Source organism: Gouania willdenowi, chromosome 17, assembly GCF_900634775.1.
Source record: "Gouania willdenowi chromosome 17, fGouWil2.1, whole genome shotgun sequence".
NCBI classification, from domain to species: domain Eukaryota; kingdom Metazoa; phylum Chordata; class Actinopteri; order Blenniiformes; family Gobiesocidae; genus Gouania; species Gouania willdenowi.
Window position 1 is genome coordinate 12,490,189 of NC_041060.1, and position 27,130 is coordinate 12,517,318.

The 27,130-nt window shown below is 38.4% G+C and overlaps 1 protein-coding gene across 2 annotated transcripts; it reads left to right on the forward strand.

The window, feature by feature from the left end:
- The first annotated feature begins 380 nt into the window (after positions 1–380).
- LOC114478828 (glutamate decarboxylase 1-like) lies at positions 381–27,130 on the forward strand. Of its 2 annotated transcripts, XM_028472108.1 has the most exons (17): positions 381–734; positions 1,575–1,692; positions 3,293–3,349; positions 5,532–5,669; positions 7,337–7,579; positions 14,414–14,504; positions 19,389–19,501; positions 20,883–20,998; positions 22,021–22,100; positions 22,187–22,241; positions 22,338–22,454; positions 22,544–22,608; positions 22,691–22,769; positions 23,660–23,809; positions 23,970–24,077; positions 24,277–24,366; positions 25,311–27,130. In XM_028472108.1, exons 2-17 carry the CDS (start codon positions 1,617–1,619, stop codon positions 25,482–25,484), a joined length of 1,752 nt encoding a protein of 583 aa, XP_028327909.1. In that variant the 5' UTR covers positions 381–734; positions 1,575–1,616; the 3' UTR covers positions 25,485–27,130. The 2 variants fall into 2 exon arrangements, with proteins under 2 accessions (XP_028327909.1, XP_028327910.1); XM_028472109.1 differs by lacking the exon at positions 3,293–3,349.

Below are 27,130 nucleotides of genomic sequence, written 5' to 3' on the forward strand. Positions count from 1 at the left end.
GTTATAAAAAATAAAAAGGTGCAGGTCAGAAATTATGATGCATGTATTGGTTGTTGTCATCTCATGAAGGTGACTTATATAGCCACTTATTAAATGGATAGTGGTTAACCCTGCTTTCTTGATCTGTTTTATAACGGATGTCTTTATTCAAGACACGAAACATCAAAGCGATGACTATGATGTGCTGAATGCCTATCTGTTGTTTCACCTTCACAAAAACCTCAGCCTTTAACCAAGGTCAATTGCAACAAGCACCTCGTGCAGAATCCTATTTTACATGTTATGACGCGCACATGCACACACCTATGCGCACACATGAGGTAGGTGGACGTCATTGGGGGTTTTTTTCCCCCTCCTCTCCCCTCTTTCTCTATTTTTTTTGGGGGGCTCCTTAAAGTGGATGCTGGCTGTCAGCAGCACTCAGGGAAGCTTCATTAGTCGTCAGAGGAAAAGCAAAGGCTGTGACTCATGCCTGCGTGAAGAGAGACCAATGGGCTGCCAGAGTCTGAGATATAAATAACGGATAAAAAACAATCTTGAGGAGGGAGAAAAGGGTCAGTTGCGCACCGCTGGATGGGATTTTATTAGTGTGCGCGCTCTCTTTCTTTGGTATATTCCTCCACCGCCGTCGTTACCGGATTGTTTGTTGTTATTGTTGTTGTGCCTTTGGGCGGCGATCGTTAGATTAACTCACCGTTTCTCTGGACTCCAGACAACCTGTGCACCGTAAGCCGGTAAGACGCATCTATATCCTCCTTTTCATGCGCATTCCAGCGCGTCATGTTTTTTTTAGTTTTTTTTTTTTATTATTATTATTTTTTACAGGTGATCATTAGACAAACGTCTTATCATTTATTCTTGACTCATATTGACAAATATATGACCCCCCCCCCCCCCCCCCCCCCCCCCCAAAAAAAAAAAAAAAAAAAAAAAAAGAGAGACGAATTTCAAAACTGAGAAATGTGATTGACTATATTATATTTGGATGTTTAATTGGTAAATATAAATCAAAAATAGCAAATCTGGACAACTTTAGGCTCTGTTAACGAATTTAACAGGTTAGTGACTTTATTTCATGTTGATAATATTAGTCAATTGATTAAAAAAAAACACCTGTGGGTTATGGTAGAAAAAAAATCTATTTATTTTGTAAATTACTGCATTTTTCGTTTATGACATTATGATCGAACTGCTTTTTGACGTCGTATGTCAAAAGGATGTACTTGGGGTTTAAAATATTGTTGGAAATAAATACTAATTATTTATTACATCAATAAGAATTGTCTCTAAAAAAAAAAAAAAAAAAGCACGAGGCGTTGGAAATAAATAGGAAAGATTCATCAATGGAAACACCTCTTCTATCAGATTGAAAGGCCTTATCTCCTCATGCACATGTGCGTCGATCGTCCTTGATGTGCGCAACTCGCTGCACTTTGCGCCTCTTTATAGAAGATTGGTAGCTCCAAGCAATAAAGCAGATCACACCATGACACACACACACACACACACAATTTTTAGGCATTTCTATCATCATATGGACAGTATTTTAACGAAAGGATCGTTTTTGTTTGCAGCTTGTTTATTTCTCTGCTGGTGCATCTGATAAGAGGGGACTGATGGCCGCATCTGAACCGAGAGCCACTGGTGGGGAGCAGGACCCCAACTCGGCTAATTTAAGACCTCCGTCTGCCAGTATGTTCTATGCATTCTCTGACAAAAATATATATATATATCTTTGATTCCTGAGGAAGAGGGTAAAACTGCTCCACCTGTTTGCCTTGCTCAAAGGCACCTTTGCCAGTGTGATCATCTCTGTCTGCTCTCCTCCTCCTTCATCCCTCTCTTTTTCTCTCTCTACCTTCATTCTGAGGCTGATAAAAGCCAGTCTGGCCCGGGCCATTTGCTGTGTGGGCTCCGTCGTTAATCATTGCGGTTAAAAACAGAGCCATCACAGCTGTCTGTGGGATCAGCCGTGCGCCACAAATAATGTGCCATTAGAGCTGAAAAAAAAAGGAAAGAAAAAAGGGCTGCCGAGCCAATTCCTTTAGATTTTCAATCAAAAAAATGTCTTTTTTTCCCACATTTTTAATTTTTTTTTTTTTTTTTTTTACATTTTATTTTAAAAAGACCGTCTAAATTGAATCCCAAATGAGGAATTGATCATTTACTTTTAAACTGACATTTTCCGTTAATTTGGATGAATAATCAAGTTTGTCTTCCAAAGACACAATCGACAAAACGGGAATATTCAACCAAACAAACAAAACCGACTGAATCTCCCCATGGGCCAGACTGTAAAAAAAAAAGTGCAATATCCTATTATCTCTGTCTTTCTTTATTATAAACCAAATTGTAGCATCGACTATAATGTAATTTCTGAGTGGGCCCCGTGGGGGACAATAAAGGTTGATAGAAATCTAACTATAATTTTAGTTGTGAATGTGATGGAGGAAGAAAAAAAAAGTGTTTTTGAAATGAAGATGTTTTTATATGACTTGCCCGTTCACTGCTATTGTTGCTGCTGCTCCTGGATGTTGCCATTATTTCTGTCACGCTTCATCTCACGCCCGGCGGCTTGTATTGAGCCTGTGTGTGCGCGCGCTTCTGTGCGTGTGTGTGCGTCTGCTTTTGGCCTGAAGCTCTTTTTCGCCTCGCTGTGTGTTTGTTTCAGTATATAGTACATTTAAATAGTCGTTGTGTTTTTTTAGGGGTGTCCATCAGGCACATTTAGTCATCTGTGTGTGTGTGTGTGTGCGTCATGCGCGCCACTTCACATCCCCTCCGGCTCCATCTCTTCTTGCTTGTGTGAAAGCATGGATTTCTAGACGTATTTTGCTGCTTCCAGACCATAGACATCATCACCAGCTCGCTTCAGTCACACACTGTGTTTCACTCAATTAATTTCTGCCCTCTTTCGTGAGCTCATTTCACGGGTGTTAATCCCCAATCCGCCCCTTGGCTGGGTGTGTGTGCGGGTTTTTTTTCTCTTTTTCTCCCTATCGATTGAACCCAAATCGGAAGTGTTATAAGTCTCTTCCTTTTGTGATCAGAGGGCGTGAAGGGGGTGGGTAAATATCTGAGACCAAAAAAAAAAAAAAAAGAAAGAAAAAGGTTGGGGACCAATAAGATTTCAGGAGGAATAAATCCAGAATGAAATGAAGGGGAACCAGATGTTATTCCAGTTCGCACACCTGGCCAAGTGCCGCCGTCGTCTCTGCGCGTAAAACCATCCGCTCCATGTGTGCGTGAGGCCTGCAGACCACATGCACTCAAACGCTCGTTCTGTTTTTAGCCTATGAATACGCGTGGATGCACGGATGTACACGGAAACTGGGGATGAAGATATGTGGTAAGTTTTGGTTTCAAAATGTTTTGTCATTTTGAAATATTTCGTTTTAACACGATTTTTTTTTTTTTTTTTTTTTTTTTTTTTGGGACACAATAAGGCCGAGATCTTCATCATTAGGCCTACCTAATATATATATATTTAATTTCTGTCCGTATTTTAGACCTATACACGTTCATTTAGTCAACAATCATTTCCATCCCATTTTGAGGTCGAGTTCACGGGTTCTCAACTGGTCTCACCCTGGCACCCACATTTTCCACGGTCATTAAATCGTGACCCACTTATTTTTATTCATTTATTATTATGTTTTTTTTTTTGTTTTTTTTTTAGAATTCAAACGACCAAACTAATTTTTCAAAAACACCTGTGGAAAACACACATATATAATTTATTTATTTATGTTATTTTCTATTTGTTAACAAAATCTATGTATAAATGTTCCTGTGCAACATGCATTTCACAGCATGCCTGTCAAAAGAAAAGTTTCTTTCAAAAATAAAAGGCAAGTCCACCATGAGAAACATTAAGCATTTATTTATTTATTTATTTATTTTTGACCAGCTTTTGGGTCCTGACCCACCAGTTGAGAATCACTGGTCTACTATAATACAGGCTGTGGCTGAGCCTCTATCTATTCTATACTGTCACTGTGTGTTCTCATCTTCTAAAGGTCAGTGGACATTAACCTTTTCCGACCCTCACTGATGCCCCCACGTCTTCGCCCATTTCTCAACAAAGACAAGATGTTTCCTGATGAGCCTCATGCAAAATAATAAATAAAATACACTCTCATTTTTAAAGAGCACACAACAGCAATTATAGAGTCCTGTTTCAATTGCATATCTTTCAATTATAATTACCCCTTCAATTACGATTACGTTAACCAGCATTTTTTTCCCAATTCCAATTACTATTATTTTTCCCCTGAAAGTCAATTACAATTAAGCTTTCAATTATAGACGTTCAAATAATTTATTATTTATCATCTAATTTGTTTCTCATCTCTTGATTACCTTGTCATGGCTTCCATAACAATTAAAATATTGGCATTAATGTTCTGTCACTGTATCCCTTGATTATTATCTTTTATTTAAATGGTAAAATGATCCTCAAGAGAAGTGACAGATAAAGTTGATATGAAACACATTTTAATAACTGCTAATAACGTATATGTAAGCCATTGAACTGTAACACGACTCCCCCAGTTTTGTGTTTAATTAAATTGCAATGGACAGTTTTTATAGAATGTTCTTGCATATTACAATGACTAATTGTGATTACAATAGCAACGTATTGTTTCAATTACAATTACAAATATAATTACGTCATAATTGTAATTAATTATCAATTACACAATTACAACCATCATTGACCTGGTTGAGAGGCATGCAGAGGAAAAGACACATTAAGGGCGTTATTTTTATTTATTTAATATTTGATTATAATTTTGTTCATAAAAAAAAGATTGACGTCATGGTAATATTAAATCCAAAGCATCATTGACTTGTGTTTTTTTTTTTTTTTTTCTGTGCAGGCTATAGGTCATCATTTTAATTGACCATCAGATTGCATTTTAATAGACTGATGTGGCAATGAGGTAGAAATGCTTCTACGTAATGACTTTTGAACGTGTCATTTAGCAGCTGATGCTCAGTTTGTTTAAAAAGTTTTTCTTACCAAAGAGCTTTTGTGTGTATTTTAGACACTTACGCCAATAAAGAGTTAGTATTTAACGCACAATTAGGCCGAGGGGTTGTTCTGCTGATACAGAAGGTCTGTGTGCACGACTAAATCAGAGTCCAAAGAGAGTCCAGTCAGGTCTGACAGAGGCAGACTGCTGCAGGGCTCTGTGGATACCTCATTAACTCGTCTGGAGAGAGAGAGGGAGAGAGAGAGAGAGAGAGAGGGTCATCTCTGTTCACTGAGGCGATCAGTCTGTTGGACGTGAGGGCACGCACCCTCCCAGATGTGTGACTAAGTGTGACGTCACCCAGAGGTGTTATATATGCAGTATATATACATTTGGCCTCCACCACTGACTGTGAATAGCACAGCAAACAATGAAAAAGGTTTCCTCTGAGTGGTGCTAATTGTGATTTCATCTTCCATCTGTTTTGCTTTTTGAGGGGGATGATGGAGGTGTTTGGAGGTAACTCTCTCTCTTCAACGTGTGACACGTTAGGGTTCCTGCAGAAGAACAACAGCCTGGAAGAGAGAGGGAAACTTTCAGGCTCAAAGAACCTGCTGTCCTGTGACAACAGCGACCGGGACGCACGCTACAGACACAATGAGACCGACTTCTCCAACCTGTTCGCCAGAGGTGAGAATGAAGAAGATGGTGATGATTATTACTGAGAGCTAGACCTCATTGTGTTCTCATTAGTGCCAAATATGGAGATTTTGAGCCTCAATAAATGCACTATAGAGCAGTGGTTCCCACACTTTCTGTGCCCAAGGTACACCAAAGGACAAGTACAAATCTGAAGGCACAGCTATTGTGCAAAATAGCCTTTATAACACGTGTTATCACTCGTATCATGTACAATTTCTGTAAATGTGCATAATTATTTACTAAAGCCAAATAAAATGTGACAGAGAACTATATTATTCATGAAATATTTAAAAAGCCTCTGTATTATGAAATGAGTGCATACAAAGTAGTAAATTAAAAAATAATTATTTTAGTGCAATAAATTATGTATGGTTGTCACAAAATCCCACGGCACACCCGGACTTGCCTCACGGCACACCAGTGTGCCACGGCACACCGTTTGGGAACCACTGCTATAGAGGATACATCTGGAAGTTAACATATGCTTTATATGTCAGGCTGTTTCTTTGCTTAATTGCTAACATGTCGGGACAACTAAGCCATGTTATTTTTTTATAATGGATTTTAAATGTATGCATTTTGTTTTTTAATCTGACATCTGATGCTTTTTATTGAAGTTATATAACAGGGCGATATATCAAGAATCAAAATATATCGAGTTTTCTAAGGGGATATGAAAACAAATTGATATATATATATATATATAATATAACATACCAACTTTAACATTATGGTGGGAAACGTCATTTGAAATCTATAAGATGGAAGAGTTGACAGCTTTTGTAAATGACAAACACAGTTGGTTTGATTCCTGTTGGGATAAGTGGGTGACATACACCAATGCAAAGAAACCCAATTATATAATCAAAATGTAAATTATAGTTAGAAATTTTTTTATTTACTTTTTTCTTTTCATCTCTTTTTTACTATTATCTTTTCTTTAAATAAGAAACATGGTATTAATTGGTCACTCCCTGTTCTTTAATGTTCTGTATGCTTTATTGTTGTAAACTACAAAAAACTCATAAAGAATAAATAATAAAAAAATAAAAATAAATAAATATATATATATATATATATATATATATATATATATATATATATATATATATAAATTATTGCTTATTTTGTTTTAAAATACTTTTATGAGTCCCTGCTTTCACCACTTTTCAGTTAGATGCTTGCTGAGTGCATTTTAGACCTTCCCCTAAACAAGCCACACTACAGAACTCACTCACACGTGCTGTCTCTTAGAGGAGAAAAAGACTAAAGTGGTACATATTCTGCAGCTATTTGTTAATAAATGTGCCTGTGTGGCATTTGGATCATCCAATTTAACCCAAAATTGGTCATGACTTCATTTGAAATAAAATGATCAAGATTTATATCGTATATCTCTATTTTGAGAAAAAATATTGAGATATGAGTTTTGGTCCATATCGTCCAGCCCTACATCAGAGGATAAGATCAGGTGGAGTAGTTGATAGATGAGATTATCGAGGTCAGTTTGATGTGGTTTGGAAATGTGCAGAAGGGAGACACTAGTAGTAGAAGACAAGGGAGAAAAAAAGATGAAGATGATGGTTTAAGAGTGTTTTTTTTCTGCACTTTATGGTTGTTCTTATCTCAAATAATCTCCTCTATTACTCTATCAGACCTGCTGCCGGCCAAAAATGGAGAAGAACCCACTATACAGTTTTTGCTGGAGTTGGTGGACATTCTGACCAACTATGTCAAGAAGACCTTTGATCGTTCCACCAAGGTGCTGGACTTCCACCACCCACACCAGCTACTGGAGGGAATGGAAGGCTTTAACCTGGAGCTATCTGACCAGCCTGAATCCCTGGAGCAGATTCTGGTGGACTGCAGGGACACGCTCAAATATGGCGTACGCACAGGTGAGAGAACCTTATCTATATAAGGCAGTGTTTTTCAACCTTGGGATCACCTGAAATGTCTAGTAATTACTGATTATATATACAGTATATATATATATATATATATTGCTTATTTTTTCACAGTCATGGGCAACGGGAGGCTCGGGGGCCACATGTAGCTCTATTTTTGTGTGGCCCCCAAAGTAAATATAAAACACAAAAATCACAGAGAAATTTACTAAATGACCACAAAAATACACGAAATGACACGAAAAACATAAAATTACAGAAAAATACACAAAAGGACAACAATCATACAGAAAAATAACACCAAAAAAAAAAATCTAGAATGTGAACAAAAGCACACGAACTTGCCCAAAAGTTGCGCGAGGCGACTAAAAGTACATAAAAATAACAGAGTAATGTATGAATTGACAACAAAAATCCACAATAATATTTAAAGAAACGTAAAAAATTAAGGAAAAAATACACAAAAACACAACAAAAATATATAAAAATGTGAACAGAAATACACAAAAGTAACTGAAAGTTGCACACGATCACTAGAAATACACAAAAACAGAGAAATGTATGAAATGACAACAAAAATAATCACTGATTAAAAATATATCTAAGATATTGTTTTGATTATTCAATTCTTATTATCATGAAATTGTCTAAAAAAAAAAAACATGACACAATCTCAAACAACTGTATTCTTTCACGTTCTCAAATATAAATCTCATTCAAATAAATAAAATACAGTATGAAAATATCTGAGCTACTCATGTTCAAAAAACTATTGTAGTAAATAATGTCTTTGGGGGAATTTTTGCCAGGAATTTGTAATATTGAAATGGGGTCGTGGTCCAAAAAGGGTTGGGAACCACTGATCTAAGGGAAGATTTAACTCACATTTAGCATTTTAAAATGTCAATTCAAAGGAGAATCCAATTTTCTTATTGCAGGTGACAGCAGAGCTTGTGTAAGCTTTTCTCTACATGCTAGTTTGAGCAAATATATATATATATATATATTACCTACACTGGAGCTGTAAAATGATCTGCCCTGGGTGTACCCAAAAATAAATTGGGATCGGCTCCAGTGCCATGACTTAGATACATGAAGTATAGCCCTTAGTCTATATAAAGGTGGAAAAATGGGGGGCAACATAAGGAATGAACTCATTGTACAAATTATTCTACCATGTGTGGTTATAAACTGCCCTTCACAGTTTATATCAGGAGAACTGGTTTAAAATGATCCTTATTTATCATTTTGAACAGAAAGGTATATCACAAAACCACTTAAGCTATTAGGGATCAAAATGTTTTCCCGATAGCGCACAGGGCTATTAAGATTGCTCCCATATTTATTGCCCTCTTGGTGATTCAATTCTTCATCTTCCTCCCACTCTAACTCATTTAAATGAGTGTCCCCCCAGGGGGGGATCCTAGCACAAGCTGTTTCAAGCTGTTATAAACGACAAGCTCAAACTGTCCCTCAGGCTTTCTATATCACACAGTTGTCAGCTACAAATCAGAGCCAGTTTTCCTTCTCCTTCCTTCTCCCTCACAGTGAAGGTGGCGCTGTCCGTGGTGCTGACAAGTCAGACATTCCCACCGGCTTTTTCAATAGAAAGTGTCTGTTTGTACGGTAGTCGTACGGACAACTCCCGGTGCTATTGGTACGGTTACCGAAGTACACGTACGTCGCGTCTGAAGGGTTAGGGCTAGGTTTAAGTTATAACCCAATATCACAACAATTTTTAGGGTTAGAATTGTGGCCATAGCAGCCTGTCATTGCCTCGTTAGATCTCAGAAGCTAAGCAGGTCTGGGCCTGGTTAGTAGTTGGATGGGAGACCACTGACAATTCCAGGTGCCACAGTGGGGGACAGTCACTCCAGTGGTATCTGTCATTGTGTCCTTGGGCAAGACACTTCACCCACATTGCCTAGTATGAATGTAGTGTTGGTGGTGGTCGGAGGGGCCGATGGCGCACTATGGCAGCCTCTCTTCCATCAGTCTGCCCCAGGGCAGCTGTGGCTATCATAGTAGCTTACCACCACTAAGTATGGAGTGAAAGAATAACGCCTTAATTCTGTAAAGTGCTTTCAGTGTCTATGATAAAGCGCTATATCAAATCCAATGCATTATTATTATTAGAGTTAGGTTTAAGGTAAGGTTTAGTCTTAGTCACATGACCTAAACTGGCCAAATACGGGCGCTGCGTATGGATAGAATGTTGGTATATTGATACGGCAACCGTACTGAGCCACTGCCTTTTAAATATGACTCTGCCTTGTGTGGAGCATCACTGTCCCATGAAGAGAGTGTTCATAATTCAAACCCTAGTGGCCCGTCGTCTTTATTAGCAGCATTTGCATGTTCTCTCAGCAATCCTTTAAAATATACTTAGTAGTGGTTGTGTGTGTGTAACTGTGTGTTATTCCTTGGGCAGCCATGACTCAAAACGGACCAGTTTGAGCTTAAGAGGGCCACAGATTTTGGGTGGTAAAAAGAGGAATTTCAACATTAATCTTCCCTGGTTTGCACTTCCACGTATAAATAATAAAGTGTGTAAGTATATCAGTCCCTGCAGGATCTTCACTTAAATTTCCTAGATTTTGGGAGTTTGGAGAAATTTCATGGAGTAATTTGAGTAAAATGTGCCAGATTTTGAGTTATTTTAACAGTTTGCGATAAAAAAAAAAGACATAACTGGAAAATTGAGCTCTGCCAATGTTGTGGATTTACATTGAATTTTAGTATTTGGAGGGGCTGAGATATCTACAACTGAATTAGTTGGTAATTTACACGCTATAAAGGAGCAATTCTCAACTGGTGGGTCGAGACACAAAAGTGGGTCGCGAACCTGTACTGGGTGGGTCGCGGACAGCTAGTCAAAAATAAATAAATACTTAATATGCCTTTTATTTTTAAAGAAACTTTTTATTTTGAAAGGCATGCTGTGAAATGCATGTTGCACAGGAAAATCTAGCGATTAATATTTCAAAAAAGATTATATATTTGTGTTTTCAACAGCTAATTTTGAAAAACTTCATTTAGTTGGTTGAATTCTAAAAAAAAATTGGGTCTCGATTTAATGACTGTGGTAAAACTTGGGTCCCAGGGTGAGAACAGTTGAGGACCCCTGCTCTAAAGGCCCGGATTTGGCCCCCAGGCCTTAATTTTGACACACGTGCGCTTGAGTGTGTAGTTATAATAAAGCGGAGTACACACAAAGACAATCAAGTTGTTTTTGACAGAATCGTTGTGTGTGTGTGGTGTGTGGGATTGAGATTAGAGCACACACACACACACACACACACACACACACACACACACACACACACACACACACACACACACACACACACACACACACACACACACACACACACACACACACACACACACACACAATGATCAAAACTATTCTATGTCTGATTTTTTATCGTCACGTGTGGGTTCTGTAACAGACTAAATATATTTTATATTCATTGTCGTTTTTCAAGGCACCTAATAAATATTGTGGAGGTTGTAATGGCTGTTGTGTGCAGATTGGTTGCCATGCATTTCATTTGTCAGAAGGCCTGAGGGCAGCAGCCAATATTAATGAATAATGGTTCTGTTGGTGCCCTTTACCTATCGAGATAAATCCATCCAATGATATTGTTGACATAATTGTCCTGTGATGGAACGATGGCTGCGAGTAGAAAAAAAAAAAGCTCTCTTTTAAAAATGTAATTTTTTGATTGAAAAATGGCCCCGTGTAGCTTGTTGTTAATGACGTGAGCTGCATGTGTAACATTGTGTTAATAGTGTGCTTTGAGCCTGTTCACACTTACGGTGTGTGAGGTGCAAAGAGTCTAAGTGGCTGTCACACAAGTGTTCCGCTACAGTGATCAATGCTGTGTCAGACCCCCAGGTGCCACAGAGGACCAATAAAGTAAAGTGAATGAACTGTGGGAGAAAGGTTCAGTCAATTGTTTATGTGGTTGAAATGATTATTTACACTCACAGAGTCGGACTCCTGGGTCTGTGGGCCTGGATTGGTTGTTTTCTGAAGCACCAACGCTCAACTAAAACATTATTGTTCCACTGTGGCACACAAATGTGATCAAACGTAACACTTTTGGGTAAATCATAACCAATTCCGTGTCTATTATTAATTTTTTGCCATGCTCATGTTTGATGCTGTCGGCAATAAACCCTGAAACGTTAAGAACAAATGAACTACGTTTACAAATAAACAAAAAAAACAATGCGAGACAAGAGTCCGAACCTCCACCAAGCGCCATATCTTATCTGGATCACACAGGGGTGCCACACGGAGGAGGGCGGCGGGGAGCAAAACTAAACATTTATGTTCCAGTGCATGAAATCAAATATGCCAATAAATAACAAGTGTGCAAAATAAACACTTAAAGTAGTTTTGAAATTGAACACGTGTCATGGCATAAAATTATGAAACATCTAAATGTCTTCAAAGACATTTAGTGGGTGCAATACAAATTCAACAAAATGGGACACAATACACCCCACATATACGATCAAAACACATTTTCCCTGCCATGAAAAATCCTTAAAAATCCAAGAAAAATGATGTAATGATTGGACCTCAGCTTTAATAATAATTTAAAAAAATAAAAAAAAAAAAACAGTTTTATATAGCGCTTTTCAAAGAAAACTCAAATGCGCTTTACAGGAAGCTTTAGGTTTTTTTTTTTTTTTTTTTCTTATAAATACCTGTACTTGTTTCAAAAAATGAAAAAAAACAATTTCAAATACAGGCAGCGGCCCAAAACTAATCACTTACAGGCCAACTTTGGCCCCAAAGTGGACAGCCATGCTTTAAAGGCTTGGAAGAAACATCTATCCCCATAACCATCTATAACCATACAATAGGTTGAAAAGTATTTGGTACACCAATTTTTTTTTTCAAAAATTTAAGATAAAATGCACAATTTGGATCCTATCAGGATGAAACTTGATTATCTAAATGTCATGACATGGCTTGAAAAGGTCACAACAAGAAGAAAGGAAGACAACACGATTATGGCAAACATTCAAGAAATCTTTAATGTTTAATTAATTAAACAATAAAGATTCAAGTTAAATAAATCAAATTAAACCAAATTCCATCAAAGTACGTACATTTTATTTATAAAGTGCTTTTCACAGATAATCATCACAAAGTGCTGTACAAACAAAGGGGGAAATAAAACAGGAGCAACATCATAAAATGATAAAAGTTAAAAAAATCAATTTAACCTAAAGCTTTTCTGAAGTGCACGGTCTTCAGATGCTTTTTAAAAGAGTCCACACAGTCAAGCTCACAGAGGAACTGGTGTAGGTGCTACAGCCTGGAACGTCAGGTCACCCCAGACCCTGGCCTGAGAACTGAGGACTGAAGTGTAGGGACACAACAAGTCAGTGATACACTGAGCTGCCTGACCACAAGTCAGGACTAAAGTTTTAAACTTTTAAATTTAAAACTGTTAAAGCCAGTGAAGACTGGATAGAATGGGGGTAATGAGGGCTGTTCTGGGTGCACTGGTCAAAAGTCTGGCAGCAGCATTATGTACGATCTAAAGTCTCTTCAGAGTCGACTTGTTAAAACAGAATTACAATAGTCAATGCGTGACGAGATAAACGCATGCACGATCAATACGAGATGGGATTTTGACACAAATTCCTCACTTCGGAGATATTTCTCAGATGATAAAAACAGTTTTTGGTCAGATGACGACATTGACCCTCCAAACACATTGACTTATCAAATTAAACCAAATTAGATATTTACATCATGGAAGCTGTGGTGTAAAATGTGCATGAGTGAAGAAAATGTGAGTGTTATAAGGCATAAACAAAGCTAAACCTTAGATCACTAAGTCAGACTAAGGTGTGGTGTGTACCTGTGTGGAGACCAGAGGACAGAGTGAGTGAAGGAGTCTGGGAGCTAAAGTAACCTCAGCACGCTGGGCCCAGGTGTGTGACATTATCCAATCAGCAGGCTGGAACACTCAGCAATCAGCACATCATGCCATGGGCATCACATAAAGGAGGAATCAGTATATTGATTTGAGAATCTCCTCCAAAAGTGAATGAATCATCCATTGGCGTAAATGTTGCCAAAATCAGTTGAATAGCCTACGTATGATGTAATCCTGCTAATAGACAAAGAAATAAATAAACGCTGATGAAAATCTGACCTCCTTGGCAGAGGTAATAATGTTATTAAATCAGAAGAACCAATGAAATCTATTCATTTCCAGAGCTGCTGTAACTGCTGAAAGACAATTACAATAAAAACTAATCAAATATATGTTTCTGTCATTTTTTCTTTCATGAATGAATATTACAAATTGCTCTTTTTGATCTGAGAATTCTTTCGTGATTTTGGTATTTAATAAAGCTATTTTTCTCTGAATTTTTTTTTGTTAAGTTTGATAAGTTCTGACTTACAAATGTTTTTAAACACAAAAACCTGAGTTAAGGAAAACACAAAAAAGTTGTCATAGTTTGATTTATGAAGGCGCTCAGAACACAACAAAACAAGCAAAGGCTTATTGTGTTCTGGATGTCCAAGATGAAAACATTTTCCATTTATATCACAGTGGCAGCACAAAATGCAGCTTAACTTGTGAACTTGTAACAGATATTAGCTTTTTGTTTTTAATGTTTTTGTCCTTTGAAGTTTCTTTGAAAAACATTCAGTAAAAACACAACACAATGTCACGCTAAGCACTGACTCTTCCAGGAAAAACAAAACCTGCTTGTGTTTCATGTATTCTTGATGTTTATATTTAGTGTTTTTATTTTGTTTAACGTGTGTCTTTCTATCGCCAGGTCACCCACGCTTCTTCAACCAGTTATCTACTGGTCTGGACATCATTGGCCTGGCAGGAGAGTGGCTTACATCCACTGCAAACACCAACATGTAAGTGCTTTGTTTGTGACCAAGACACATTTATCTATGTCATGACCGGGAAACCAAGATCTCCAGCATCTAGGGCAATGGAAACAGCCCCTAGTCCTGGTGTGTACCAGTATCCAATGGTGTTCCCTACTGTTGAGCCTGTGAGGGCGGTTATGTAAAGTGTTAGTCCTGCTGAGGCCGTGTATTGACAGGTGATGGTGAGCTGCCCACCGTGCTGTACTGTATGTCGGAGGCAGTCGAGCCTGAGGCGTGGTTAGATTACATATTGATTACTGGTCACAGTTACATGGTGGCCCAGTCTGATAAAGGACACGAACCACATCAACTTCCCGAGTCGCTCGACACAAACACGTTCCCATTCACACAGACTGGCTGCAAATGAACCATTACGCTGTGGTATGGTTCTAAGATTATAATGTGTTTATTTGACTGCACAAAGATGGATAGTTGAGGACATTTTTCATTTTAAAACCAGCAATAGTGATAGAGATAGACAGTCAAATAAAATGGTCCAAATTTACACAATTTTACAAACAATTTACATTTAAGAAGAATGTAGGAATAACACTTCCATGCGTCAAGTCTACGGGACTCCACATCCCACAATGCAAGGCGCGAAATCTTTTGTTTGTTTACGATGGAGACCAAAATGAATATATTTATCCAACCAAAATGTATCATGGGTAGCATCTTTAAATAATCACTACTCATCCAACTATGAGATTACACGTGTCAAACTCAAGGCCCGGAGTCCAAATCTGGCCCTTTAAGAGTAGACCATCCGATTTGGCCAACAGGAGAAAGATAAAAAGACAGAAAAAACATAAAATATTATCTAAACGACCAATATAATAGATGTCTCAGCCTTTCTAAATACACAAATTCATTGAAACTCCACAATATTTGGAGGATCACAATTTTACCACACTTTTATCACATGAACGCAATCATTTTTAGATCTCAAATTGCTCAAAGAACTTCATTTTCCTGAAATAGTTTCACATAATTCCCACAAATCAAATAAAAATTGGTCACAAAGTCAATGAGATTTAAAAGAGAAAATCCTGGAGGGATCTGATGATATCTGTCACTTATTGCCTGGACATTGTCGGCGCCTTACATACGTTATGTATGATTTATACGGCGTAAAAAGTGCTGAGTTGGAGACATTGACGTTGAACATAAAATCTGTGGCCTACTTAACTCATTCAGTGCCAGCCATTTTCAAATTTTCTACCACCCTCAGTGCCAGCCGTTTTTGAGCATTTTGACTGATTTTAAAGACCCACAGAATATTTTCTACGATGACTATCTGAAATCTGACACCAGATTCTGAAAGATTGAAGCCTCTACTGTCACGAAAAAAAACCATTTGTTTCTGGCTCGTTCCATTCTTTTGTAATCAGCCATTAAATAGAGAAAGTTTTACACAAATCTTAAGTTTCAGAGCAAAAAGCTGACAAAACAGCCTTTTTGTAAAAAAAACACCCTGTCAGTGATTTTAAAGCTATTTTTTTGCTTTAGTGACAACTCTAACATCTGAACATTGTTTCCTTATATAAAACATTTAAAAAAAAACATTGAGACCGGGCTTTTAATGGCAAAATTATTATTATTTTGCTGTCTATGTCAGAGTTGAATAGATTTCTTACTGTATTTTGGCGTTCCTCCAACTTTCCCTCCCGTCAGTCTGCACACAGACGTAACTTCCTCTTCCTCCCGACACGCAGAAATGACCCGTTTAGCCCGGTTAGTTGATGGTTTTATCTCACGATCACAACATTATCAATAATCCACTCAGGTCCACACATGTTCTGTGTTAGTATGTGGTGCTGTGAGCTGCTGGATACGTCACAATATCACTCTGTAGCGGCATAATCTCACACGTTCCTGTTTCTCCTCCCCAGCTAATGGTAGCATCAGTGGCTAATCTCTCACCTAAAGGTGCACCGCTGCCATCGTCAGGGCACAGTTGGTCACTACAACACCCCACAGCTTAGATATTGATGAGGGACCTCCGCCAGGGTGTTTTCTAGCAATCCCCGTGAATTGGAATTGGATTTGAAATGACGAGATATCTCGTCGGGGGCACTGAGTGAGTTAAGATCAAACAACTTTGCATTTAGCCCCAGAACTAAAAATGAGTTTGACACCCCTGTACTGGATTATCAGATTAGCTGTAGATTACAAATAGATGAATTAGCATAGGGTTGTCGATACAAGATAAATACTGAGATTTACCTAAATTCAAACATCTGAACTAAAAACCAATGCTCAAATTCAATGTTAGCATCCTTACATTAGCCCTTACGGACTCTATGGAGGCTTTGTGCAGCACAGGCGTATCCAAAGTATTCAGTCACATTACTCCATCTGTTCTTTTTTATCTTTAGTACAAACTGTGTACTAAAGACGGATTAAAGTAAAAAGACAACCAACGAGCTGAAATAAAACACAAATACGCTAATCCCATTTCTGCACAGTGTCAGCTTGGAGATCAGCCATCTCTAAGAAAAACTTTCTCATCTCTCCTCCTTGCTGGAAAACTGCCACGAGATACCGGGCCATTGACTTCCAACACTTGCTTGCACACACTTTCGTAATGACACACACACTTACTCCCCCCTCTAACGCACACACACACACACATGCATGCATGTCCCAGATACAGCAAGCAGTAAAGGGTTTTCAGTCCATTGACTGCAGGCTGATTGTGAGCAGGTCTTAGCAGATAGGCCAGCTGGGCCCCACACTGACACACAATGTCCTTCGGCTGCACAGAAAAACCCCGTTACACAGTGGAAACGTAGAAAGTGGCTGCTGCAGCTCCCCACGGAGTCTTCACTCCGCCTCTATAGTCCCCGAGGAAACACAACGACTCAGCGGTGCTTTGAGGGGCTGAGAGCAGTGTGTGGTAGGGGGGTCAGGGGGTTGTACACACACACACACACACACACACACACACACACGAGTGCCCTTGATGATGGTAATAAGGGCATTTAGGGGTGTCCCTGGAGACAGGCAGGTGACAGAGGGGTAATTTTCACCCTGAAAAGACCAATGATTGGCTTTGATTGTGATAATGATCACCATTATTGTCATTACAGCGTGAAATGACTCACAAAAAAGGAGAATTTTAAAAGCGTTCCCTAGCTGGCTTTGTCCATGATTTTTCTCCCTCCAATAATGGGATCATTTTAGTGAAAAAAAAAAAAAGGGAGGGGGATGGACAGTCATTGTCTGTCTGAATCAGATGGAACATCATGTCTTACTGTAATATTAGAGCAGTTTTCTTGTTGTTAGAAGCCATAGTCACCAGGACACGTTGGCTACTGGTACATGATGTGTTTTAATTCAGAATTAAAGTATTCTGCTTTGTATTTACATGGAAATATTCCGAATTGAGGTTTAAGTGGAAACCCCGTTTATTTGCCTTCATTCAGCTGTGGCAACTGTAACACCACATTGGGCTCTTACCTTAAAACAGTCGACTCTTCCTTCCCCCTACCATTGTCCTACCCTGACTCCCTCTTCCCTGTTCCCTTATCCCTCACCACGGTTTAACACTGCCCTCTCTTTTTATATCTTTCCTTTATTAAAGTTTTTCTTACACTTCCTTAGTGAAGGCTGGTGATGGTCACAATTATGCAATAAAACAAAATATAATAATTATATTAATTGCAATAATAAAACATGCATTGCTATCGCAAAGAAATTGCACCACATATAGTGTTGACCTTCGACAGTATGTGCAGACAAGGTAAAAAAAAACCCGTGGCAACTTGAAACAAATCAGAAAATCTAGTTAAATGCTGCTTATGGTTGAGAAATATTGTCCAAATTGTTTCACATGCAATCTTTCACTCTGCTTCATGTTTTTTTTTTGCTTTCATGCTCATTCCTTTATTGTCCTTCTCTGCATTGTTTCCTCACACCTCCTTTTTCCATCTCTCCTCCTCTGTCTCCTCTGTCCTTTGTCATCATGGAACTATTGTGAAGCCTGAAACAGGGAGGGGTTGATATTGGTGTAGGTGCATATAGTGCATGGGGTTGTTGTATAACTGGCCTGGTTATGAGCAGGACGGATTAACAGGCATCCGTCCTGAGGGCCTGTGTGAGAGCTGCCATTGCCTGTCAGTTAGCAAAGACCGTGAAAGCCCCGCTGAGAGCGCCCAGGCTTTCTGGGGCACATTTAACCTACTTCAGCTGCTTTAGAGTTCATTCCTTTGTTGCCCACAATTGCCAACGTCAGCTTCAGTTTCTATTAGACGTTCAAAATGTCGGACAAACGCACAAATATGTACGGAAAATTGTAGCCTTCCTTTATGTTTTTTCGATTGGATTTCTTCTTTACTTTTTAGTTCTTTGAATGCAATTACAACACGCTCCACCCCTCCAGACACAGACTCCACCCCCATTCCTCTATTTTTGGGCCAACCTTGTTATCTCTCGAAAACACACTCTCTCTCCCTGTCACACACACACACACACACACACACACACACACACACACACACACTCAAGTCCTCTAAAGCATCCAATCGTCCCCCGTTCAGGCTCGCTGCTGAGATGGGTAGGATTGACAGATAGCCATCAGAGCTTTGTGTGCTTTAATTAAACTACATAGTGATTTTAGACGCCATTTGAATATGAATTGTTTGTTGGAAGACTCCTATCGGACACTTTTTAATTAGCCCTGTCAGCACAATGCCCACTGTGTGCACTGTGGATGGAAATATAATGAGCCTAATGAAAACTGTCTGTGTGTGTGTGTGTGTGTGTGTGTGTGTGTCTGCTCTATGAGCTGCATGCATTCGTGCATAAGAATTTCCTCCATTTCCTGAAAGCTCTTTGTGATGATAATTGACGTGCTATGTTGGGCAGGTTCACCTACGAGATCGCTCCCGTGTTCGTCCTGATGGAGCAGCTGACTCTGAAGAAAATGAGGGAGATGATTGGCTGGCCCAATGGAGAGGGCGATGGCCTCTTTTCACCAGGTCAGTTGGAGTGTCCACTTCCTGTCACGTCCATGAATGAATACGGACCCAGAAACACAACCAGTGTTCAATATTTTGATTTCTATCAATACGATACGATATCAACACGAATCATACATACCTTTATTACTTATTTTGTAGTGTGGAATGTTATAAAAGGCTTGATCAAGTGATGTTACTCAAACAGAGAACAATAGTCAACAATACAAGTTCAATTCAGTTACTTTTTGCTGTCAGTATATGGTGGGAACAACAACAACAACAAAAAGTTATCGGAGCGCTTTTTAGATGCAGTCCGATAAAATCCAATATTCGTTTTCTGGCTGATATCGGACCGATATCCTATATCAATATCGGATTGTGACACCCTACTGTCTACTATATACTGTAAGTATGGTTAGGAGGAGAATATCTTCATTGATTCGCCACCTTTGAAAGTTCTGAAAACATTTTAAGTGAAACTCGCGAAACACATTTCATTCCGAGATTTTGTAGATTTTCAGAGACCAGCCATTGTGCTACTGACAAAACCTCCAGTTAACTTCAAAACAAGAGCCCTATTTACAAAAGCGTTAAAAACGAATGGAATCTAATGGAAGACAAGAAGAGATGTGTTACGTTTTGCTCGCAATGCATCATGGGGCGGTTGAGTATGACTAGTGTGCCCAATGTGCATACTTTGCAAAATTTCCCGATATAGTATACATCTGAGTATTTCTCGCGTATTCAATCTTTCCATACTATCTAATGTGAACGCACTACATACTCATTTTGATGTCAGACTTGGTATAAGTATTACGCTAGTATGAGATTTCGAACACAGCCATTGTCTTAGTTTTAGTCAAAATTTAATCATCAGGACTATTTCAGTTATAGTCTAGTTTTAGTCAACTAAAGAATATAAAAAATAGGAGTTTATGCATTTTTTTTTTTAAAGATTCAATTACTATTGATCAACCTATTAATGTTTATAAATACACACAGACAGATTTAATGTCGTCAATGTCCCCATAATCACAAGTTCTGATTTGCTTTTGTCCCATGTGACAAAATTATAGCTTGTTTTTTATCAGTTGACAAAAATATTTTTGCTATAGTTTTCGTACACGTTTTATTTTGGGGGTTTTTCTAAATTAGTCATAGTCTCATTATCGTCACAAAAACTATGACGAAATGTTTTTGGTCAACAAAATTAACACTGCTCATGATGTTTGGAACTGAACCTGAACATGAAACATAATTTGTTCGTAGGACTTTGCTAGATATCTAAGTTAGGGTTTATAATCATTCAGTATCGGGTAAAGTGAGTAAATACTGAATGTGTCCCATAGCTTGTCCTTTTGGTTGGGGCGCTGACTAATCGTGTGTATGTGATCACCAGGTGGAGCAATCTCCAACATGTACAGTGTGATGATCGCACGCTACAAGTATTTCCCAGAGGTCAAGACCAAGGGCATGTCTGCTGCTCCCCGCCTCGTCCTCTTCACCTCTGAACACGTACGTCAAACACCAACACATACATGTTGGAATTCACTATGTGGATGATCAGTGGCTGATTGAACACAGATGAAGTAAACAACATGTTCAGTAAATCAGTGCAGCTACTGTTTGTAAATTCCATCTTCCTCCTGCCATTTCTAATCTTCACACAAAGTGATGAATTGACACAGATCTTCTCGAAGCTAAAGAAGCTGTCAGCTATGGGGCGCCGAATGTAAAAAGTGGGTCACTTTTTCATAGCCGACATATTTTGAACATTTAGCTCACTTTGCCCTGATTTAGCTCATTTTTCCTTCATTTGAGACAGAAGTTATTGTAAAACAGCATGTTCTATATCATTGTTAAAAATGTGTACACATGAAAATTAAATCTAAATGCAAATGTGAAATCTAAATCTAAATGTTGAATTTATATCTGAACATGAATGTTAAATCTAAATGTGAAATCGTGGGCAGCTCAGTGGCGCAGATGCAAAAGACCTTGGAGGGTGGGGTGTGTAGCTTTACACTTGGCGACCCATTTAACATTTAGATTTAGATTTAATATATAGATTTGCATTTAATATTTAGATTTAAATTTCATATTTAGATTTACATTTAATATTTAGATTTACATTTAATATTTAGATTTAGATTTCATATTTAGATTTACATTTAATATTTAGATTTACATTTAATCTTTAGATTTACATTTAATATTTAGATTTAACATTGACATTTAGATTTAACATTTAGATTTAATATTTAGATTTAGATTTAATATTTAGATTTACATTTCATATTTAGATTTACATTTCATATTTAGATTTAACATTTAGATTTATTTTCATATAGAACATGCTGTTTTACATGAATTTGTCTGAAATAAAAGAAAAAATGAGCTAAATGGGAGGAAAGTGAGCTAAATGTTCAACATATGTCTGCTATGAAACCAAGTTTTTACATTCGGCACCCCATAGTCATCTTAGATCCATCCTCTAGAAATGTTGCTGTAAAATGTAATCTTGTGTTTTCTTGCAGAGCCACTACTCCATCAAGAAAGCAGGAGCTGCCCTGGGCTTCGGCACTGAGAACGTCATCCTGCTGAGCACAGATGAGAGGTTTGTCAAAGAACTCTGAAGCTGTAATAACTTGTGTGATATTTCACGTGCACAAATGTAAAGCGTGCTGCTCTGCTCATGTTCAGAGGGAGAGTCATTCCTGCAGATCTAGAAGCCAAGATAATTGATGCCAAACAGAAGGTCAGGCAACTTATATTTTATTTGTGTGCTAGTGTATGTTCTCTCTTCTTTTTAATCAAGCTCTTATTTTCCTCCTGTGTGTGTTTTTGTTTTCAGGGCTGCGTGCCTTTGTTTGTGAACGCCACTGGGGGCTCGACTGTGTACGGCGCATTTGACCCCATCAATGAAATCGCTGACATCTGCGAGAAGTACAACCTGTGGCTCCATGTCGATGTGAGTGGTTAATCACAAGCCAAAGCTGTTCCACTGTGTTCCTGCTTGCACTGCATACACCTCTCTAACTGTGCTGTATATCTGCTCAGGGAGCGTGGGGCGGAGGACTGCTGATGTCCAGGAAGCATCGCCATAAGCTGAGTGGGATTGAGAGGTGAGGAACAAAACATTCACGTAATTGAATTTCGCTGAGGTTTTCTCACATTTGTTTACCTGGTGGTGTAAAACCTTCATAGGGCCAACTCTGTCACATGGAACCCACACAAAATGATGGGAGTCCCTCTGCAATGTTCTGCTATACTGGTCAGAGATAAGGTACACACACACACACACACACACACACTGCAAGATACTGAGGTAGACATCTGGCTTTGTGCTCATTTTTCAAAATCTAATTCCAGTTTTAAGACCTGTTTGTACACACAAACCACTCTGCTTGAGTTTTATTTTTATTAACTCTGCAAGATGGTGATATTTTTGCCAACGTTTATTTATTCATTCATTTATTTATTTGTTTGTTTGATTGCCTGTTGGCAGGATTTCTTCAAAAGTACTTAACGGAGTTTTAGGACATTTGCATTAAATTTTAAAGAGAATCCAGATCAAGATACTGATTCTGGATGAGTTTCAAAATTAAAAGATCCTTATATCTCATTATTGGCAAAATTTCAAAAATTCATACCAAGGTTCGTAATTTACCGATGTTTTTTAAATCTGACTCAGTAATGTCAGTTTGGTTCCTCAATTATTCCACCAAGTTTCATCCGAATTTGGCATTTAATCACGATTTTTCAGGAAAGAAAGAGGCTGCCCATACATTTGGACCTACTGTATCATTAATAATGAGGATAGAAATTTCTTCCAAGCCGTTAAAGTGTGAATGATCATGGTACCATAGTCAGGATCACTGATAACGGCCAATATTTGGCAAAGAGATTTGACGCTAGGCAGAGGTTTGCGCTCTTGTTTAAGAATGCAACAGTTTTAAAGACCAACAACCAAAGTAATCACATGGAAACCAGATCCCATATTTAACATCCATTAAAAAGTCATTAGTACATACTCTTCCAGTTATAAGACGCTGATGTTATCCTTGTGTTGGCATTTTGCTTCATGCTACTGGTACATTTTAGAAGTGGAAACGATGTTCTGGTTGAAGCATTGTGAAAACCAATTAAAGAAAGCGTTTCATTGTGTGTTTTCAGGGGATCCTCGCAGGCTGTAACTCCATGTGTGCCGGATACTTGTTCCAACCAGACAAACAGTACGACGTTACCTACGACACTGGGGATAAAGCCATCCAGTGTGGTCGCCACGTCGACATCTTTAAGTTCTGGCTCATGTGGAAAGCCAAGGTACAGAAGAACACTAGATACACACATACATTCACAGAACACAATTCAAAATGTTCCCCATAGGGTTGTAAAGCAAACGTACATACTGTATCTAATGTCACCTGGACTGTCTGGGTGTTCCTTGCCATAATAATTGCTTGACTGAGTGTTTCTCCTGCAGGGCACCATCGGGTTTGAGCAGCACATCGACAAGTGTTTGGATCTGTCTCAGTATCTGTACAATAAGATCAAGAACCGAGAGGGATATGAGATGGTGTTTAATGGAGAGGTGAGTCACTAAATTCTACCTCCAAGCAACATTATTTTCATCACAAAGCTGTTGTTAAGTTTTTTTTAATCAGATTAAAAGTATCACTCAATACCTTTGGATGCCACTTCTAAAAGTTTTCTTTGTTATCGGAAACATCAGAAATAGTTTCTTCCTTTATGTTCTATTAACTTTTTTTTGTTGTTATTATTACCTGCAGCCCCAACACACCAACGTTTGCTTCTGGTACCTTCCGCAAAGTCTGAGAGGAATGCCTGACGGAGACGAGAGGCGAGAGAAACTGCACAGGGTACGACAACCATTCCTTAGAAAACAGACAACTTAACAATCTATTTTTGCAATGCTCTGTGTCAGAAATTATTAAATAAAGCCTGAAAAAACATAGTTGTTTAAAGTCTTTTTAGCCGATATATTGTAAAGTTACAACATTAAGGAAGGAAGTATTAATGGAAAAGAAAACAAAATTGCCATCAAGCAGTAAACATGATAGGTCTTTGCTCAGACGATGTGTTCGGCTGCGTCCCAATACGCACACTACGCACTATGGACTAACAGAAAGGGTATACTTGGTTTAAGTGCACTTCGGTTGTAAAGTGTGTAAGGGAACAAGTGTGCTTAAAGGGTAGAATTGGGACAGTTTGCGGTTACGTCATCCACCTGAGTCAGGATGTCATCAATCATGTCGGCAAAATGGCGTTGATAGCAGCTGCGCTGGCAATGATGTATTTTAATATAATCCATCCATTCATTTATCCATCTTCTGACCCACTTTGTCCTATTTCAAGGTCGCGAGGGTCTGCTGGTGCCTATCTTCAGCTCAGTTCATCGCAGGTCAACATAATAAAATACATATTACAGAAATTAAATAATTGATACCTCACTTACACTTGAAATCACTACCATTTTTGCTGCTATTGTGAGGGTTTGTCCACTATCATTTTTCTTTTTTTTTTTTTTTAAATTGGAACGTCACAAGAAAAAAAGATTCATGGGTAATTCCCTTGATCGAAGTCCGCTTGCATGAACACTTCGCACAGATGTGCATGAACGACGCATAGTGGGTGGAGCTAAAACACACTGTACGATTGGGACACCCTACGCACTTGAACCCTTCAGCGGGAGCGTGCAATAGAGGGGCGCAAGTGGGTATTGGGACGCAGCCTTCGTCAACATTTTGACCTCCTAAATGGCTGCGTCATAAGATAAAATATGCGCTGTCTTTTTCTCCAATAGGTGGCACCAAAGATCAAAGCTATGATGATGGAGTCCGGCACCACCATGGTGGGCTACCAGCCCCAGGGCAACAAAGTCAACTTCTTCAGAATGGTTATCTCCAATCCTGCGGCCACTCAGTCGGACATCGACTTCCTCATCGATGAGATCGAGAGGCTCGGCCACGACCTGTAGAACGTCTGAGTCCGTGTGGACAATCCTTCAGTCTTTTATCCGTATGTCGTGCAAGAGACTGTTTCGTTTAAACATGCTGAGTGCTGCGGACGGAGAAACAGTCCATTGTGTCTTTCCTTGAAACTTTCTCAATGTTATCGCAACTGAAGAGAAACTTGTAATGGAAGAGTCTCCCACTCACTCTAGTCCGTGTAGTTTTATCTCTAGATAAAGACGTATCTGAAGTCTTCAGGTCTAACAAACTGTTTTAATGTATGAGTTTGCAGTAAACGTGTGTGCGTGTGTGTGTGTGTGTGTGTGAGAGCTTAGTTTCCCAGTTATAGTTGTGCTTTAATCTGTGTGTGTGTGTGTGTGTGTGTGTGTGAGTGTGTGTGTGTGTGTGTGTGTAAGTGGTAAAACAATTAAAAGGGAGCGTAAAAAGCACAGATCAAAATATTACATGATACACAGTATCATGCTCTATCACATACTTGCTACAGCAGTTGAATCACTGGTGTTTTCAGATGTACATAATATATATTTAATCCCAGCACCAACCAGTCAGTCCCTGGAGCTGTGTGCGTGTGTATGTGTGTGTGTAGGTGAGCGTATTCCGTAGTGTGTTTTAGGTTAAATAAGCAAATGTGTGCACATGTAGCGCAGGATTGGTAGAGAACCTAGAAAGCTGCAATATTCTCCCTCATAGATGAATAAGTTTAAAAAAAAAAAAAAATGTCCGTGGATATCCGTGTGAAACGCTGGCTTTATTGTCCGTCATGCAAACCATGTGTTTTTAACACTGTTGAGATATTAAGATGTAATTATTTATGGAAAGCTATTTATTACATTTCCAAATTCAGGTATTTTATTGTAAAAGTATATTTATGTGTATTACACGGTAATACATCTGTAAAATGTAATCACCCAGAGTCGAGTATATATAGTTTATTATTTATTGTGATTCTGTGAGCCAAAGAAAAGGGATCGGGAGCAAAGCATTCCATCGTTCCTCATGCATAACTTCTTAGAGATTACACGTGTTTTTAAATGTTACCTGTTGACCTTCTGACAGCGATGCAATTTTCTTGTGTGGCTTCTTTCTTTCTTTCTTTCTTTCTTTCTGTGATTGTGAGTCTTTTTACTGAATGTTTTTGAGATGACTGGATGGCCTTTCTGATGAGATGAAGAATGAAGTCTATAAAAAAAATATATATATATATAGTCTATGTAATCTTTAATTTAGTGATAAGCACAAAGGTGTGAGAATGTACTTTACGCTTGAGATTAAGAAGAAAGTATAGTTGTGTTTGTCTGAATCCTATTGAATTTACTGTAATATAGTGTATTAACTGTAACACATATTACTGTATTCTCAGTGTTAAAAGGAGCTCGGTGGAATATCTTGTATAAGGAGTTCCTGTTTAGTGTCTTTGCACAATGTTCACCTTTCTTCTTCCATTGTAAATGGATATGTGATATATGAAAAATACATGATTTACAAGGATTATTAGGGACCACATTTGAATGGCACAATTGCATAAGTTAATTGTATAATATTGTATGGTGGTGAGGCCAACTGCGGGTGAAGGTTTATTGAGAGGTCTCCAGTGGGCACTTTAACTAAACTGTCTGGAAAAAAAGATCTTAAATAAAGTGTATTCATGGAA

What these genes read in the sequence shown, in the direction of transcription:
- LOC114478828 (XM_028472108.1), top strand. Translation starts at nt 1,617, where the DNA reads ATGGCCGCATCTGAACCGAGAGCCACTGGTGGGGAGCAGGACCCCAAC. An exon ending in TCCACTGCAAACACCAACAT is followed by an intron (nt 14,505 to 19,388) that starts GTAAGTGCTTTG and finishes TATGTTGGGCAG; the next exon opens with GTTCACCTACGAGATCGCTC. An exon ending in AGATGGTGTTTAATGGAGAG is followed by an intron (nt 24,078 to 24,276) that starts GTGAGTCACTAA and finishes TATTACCTGCAG; the next exon opens with CCCCAACACACCAACGTTTG.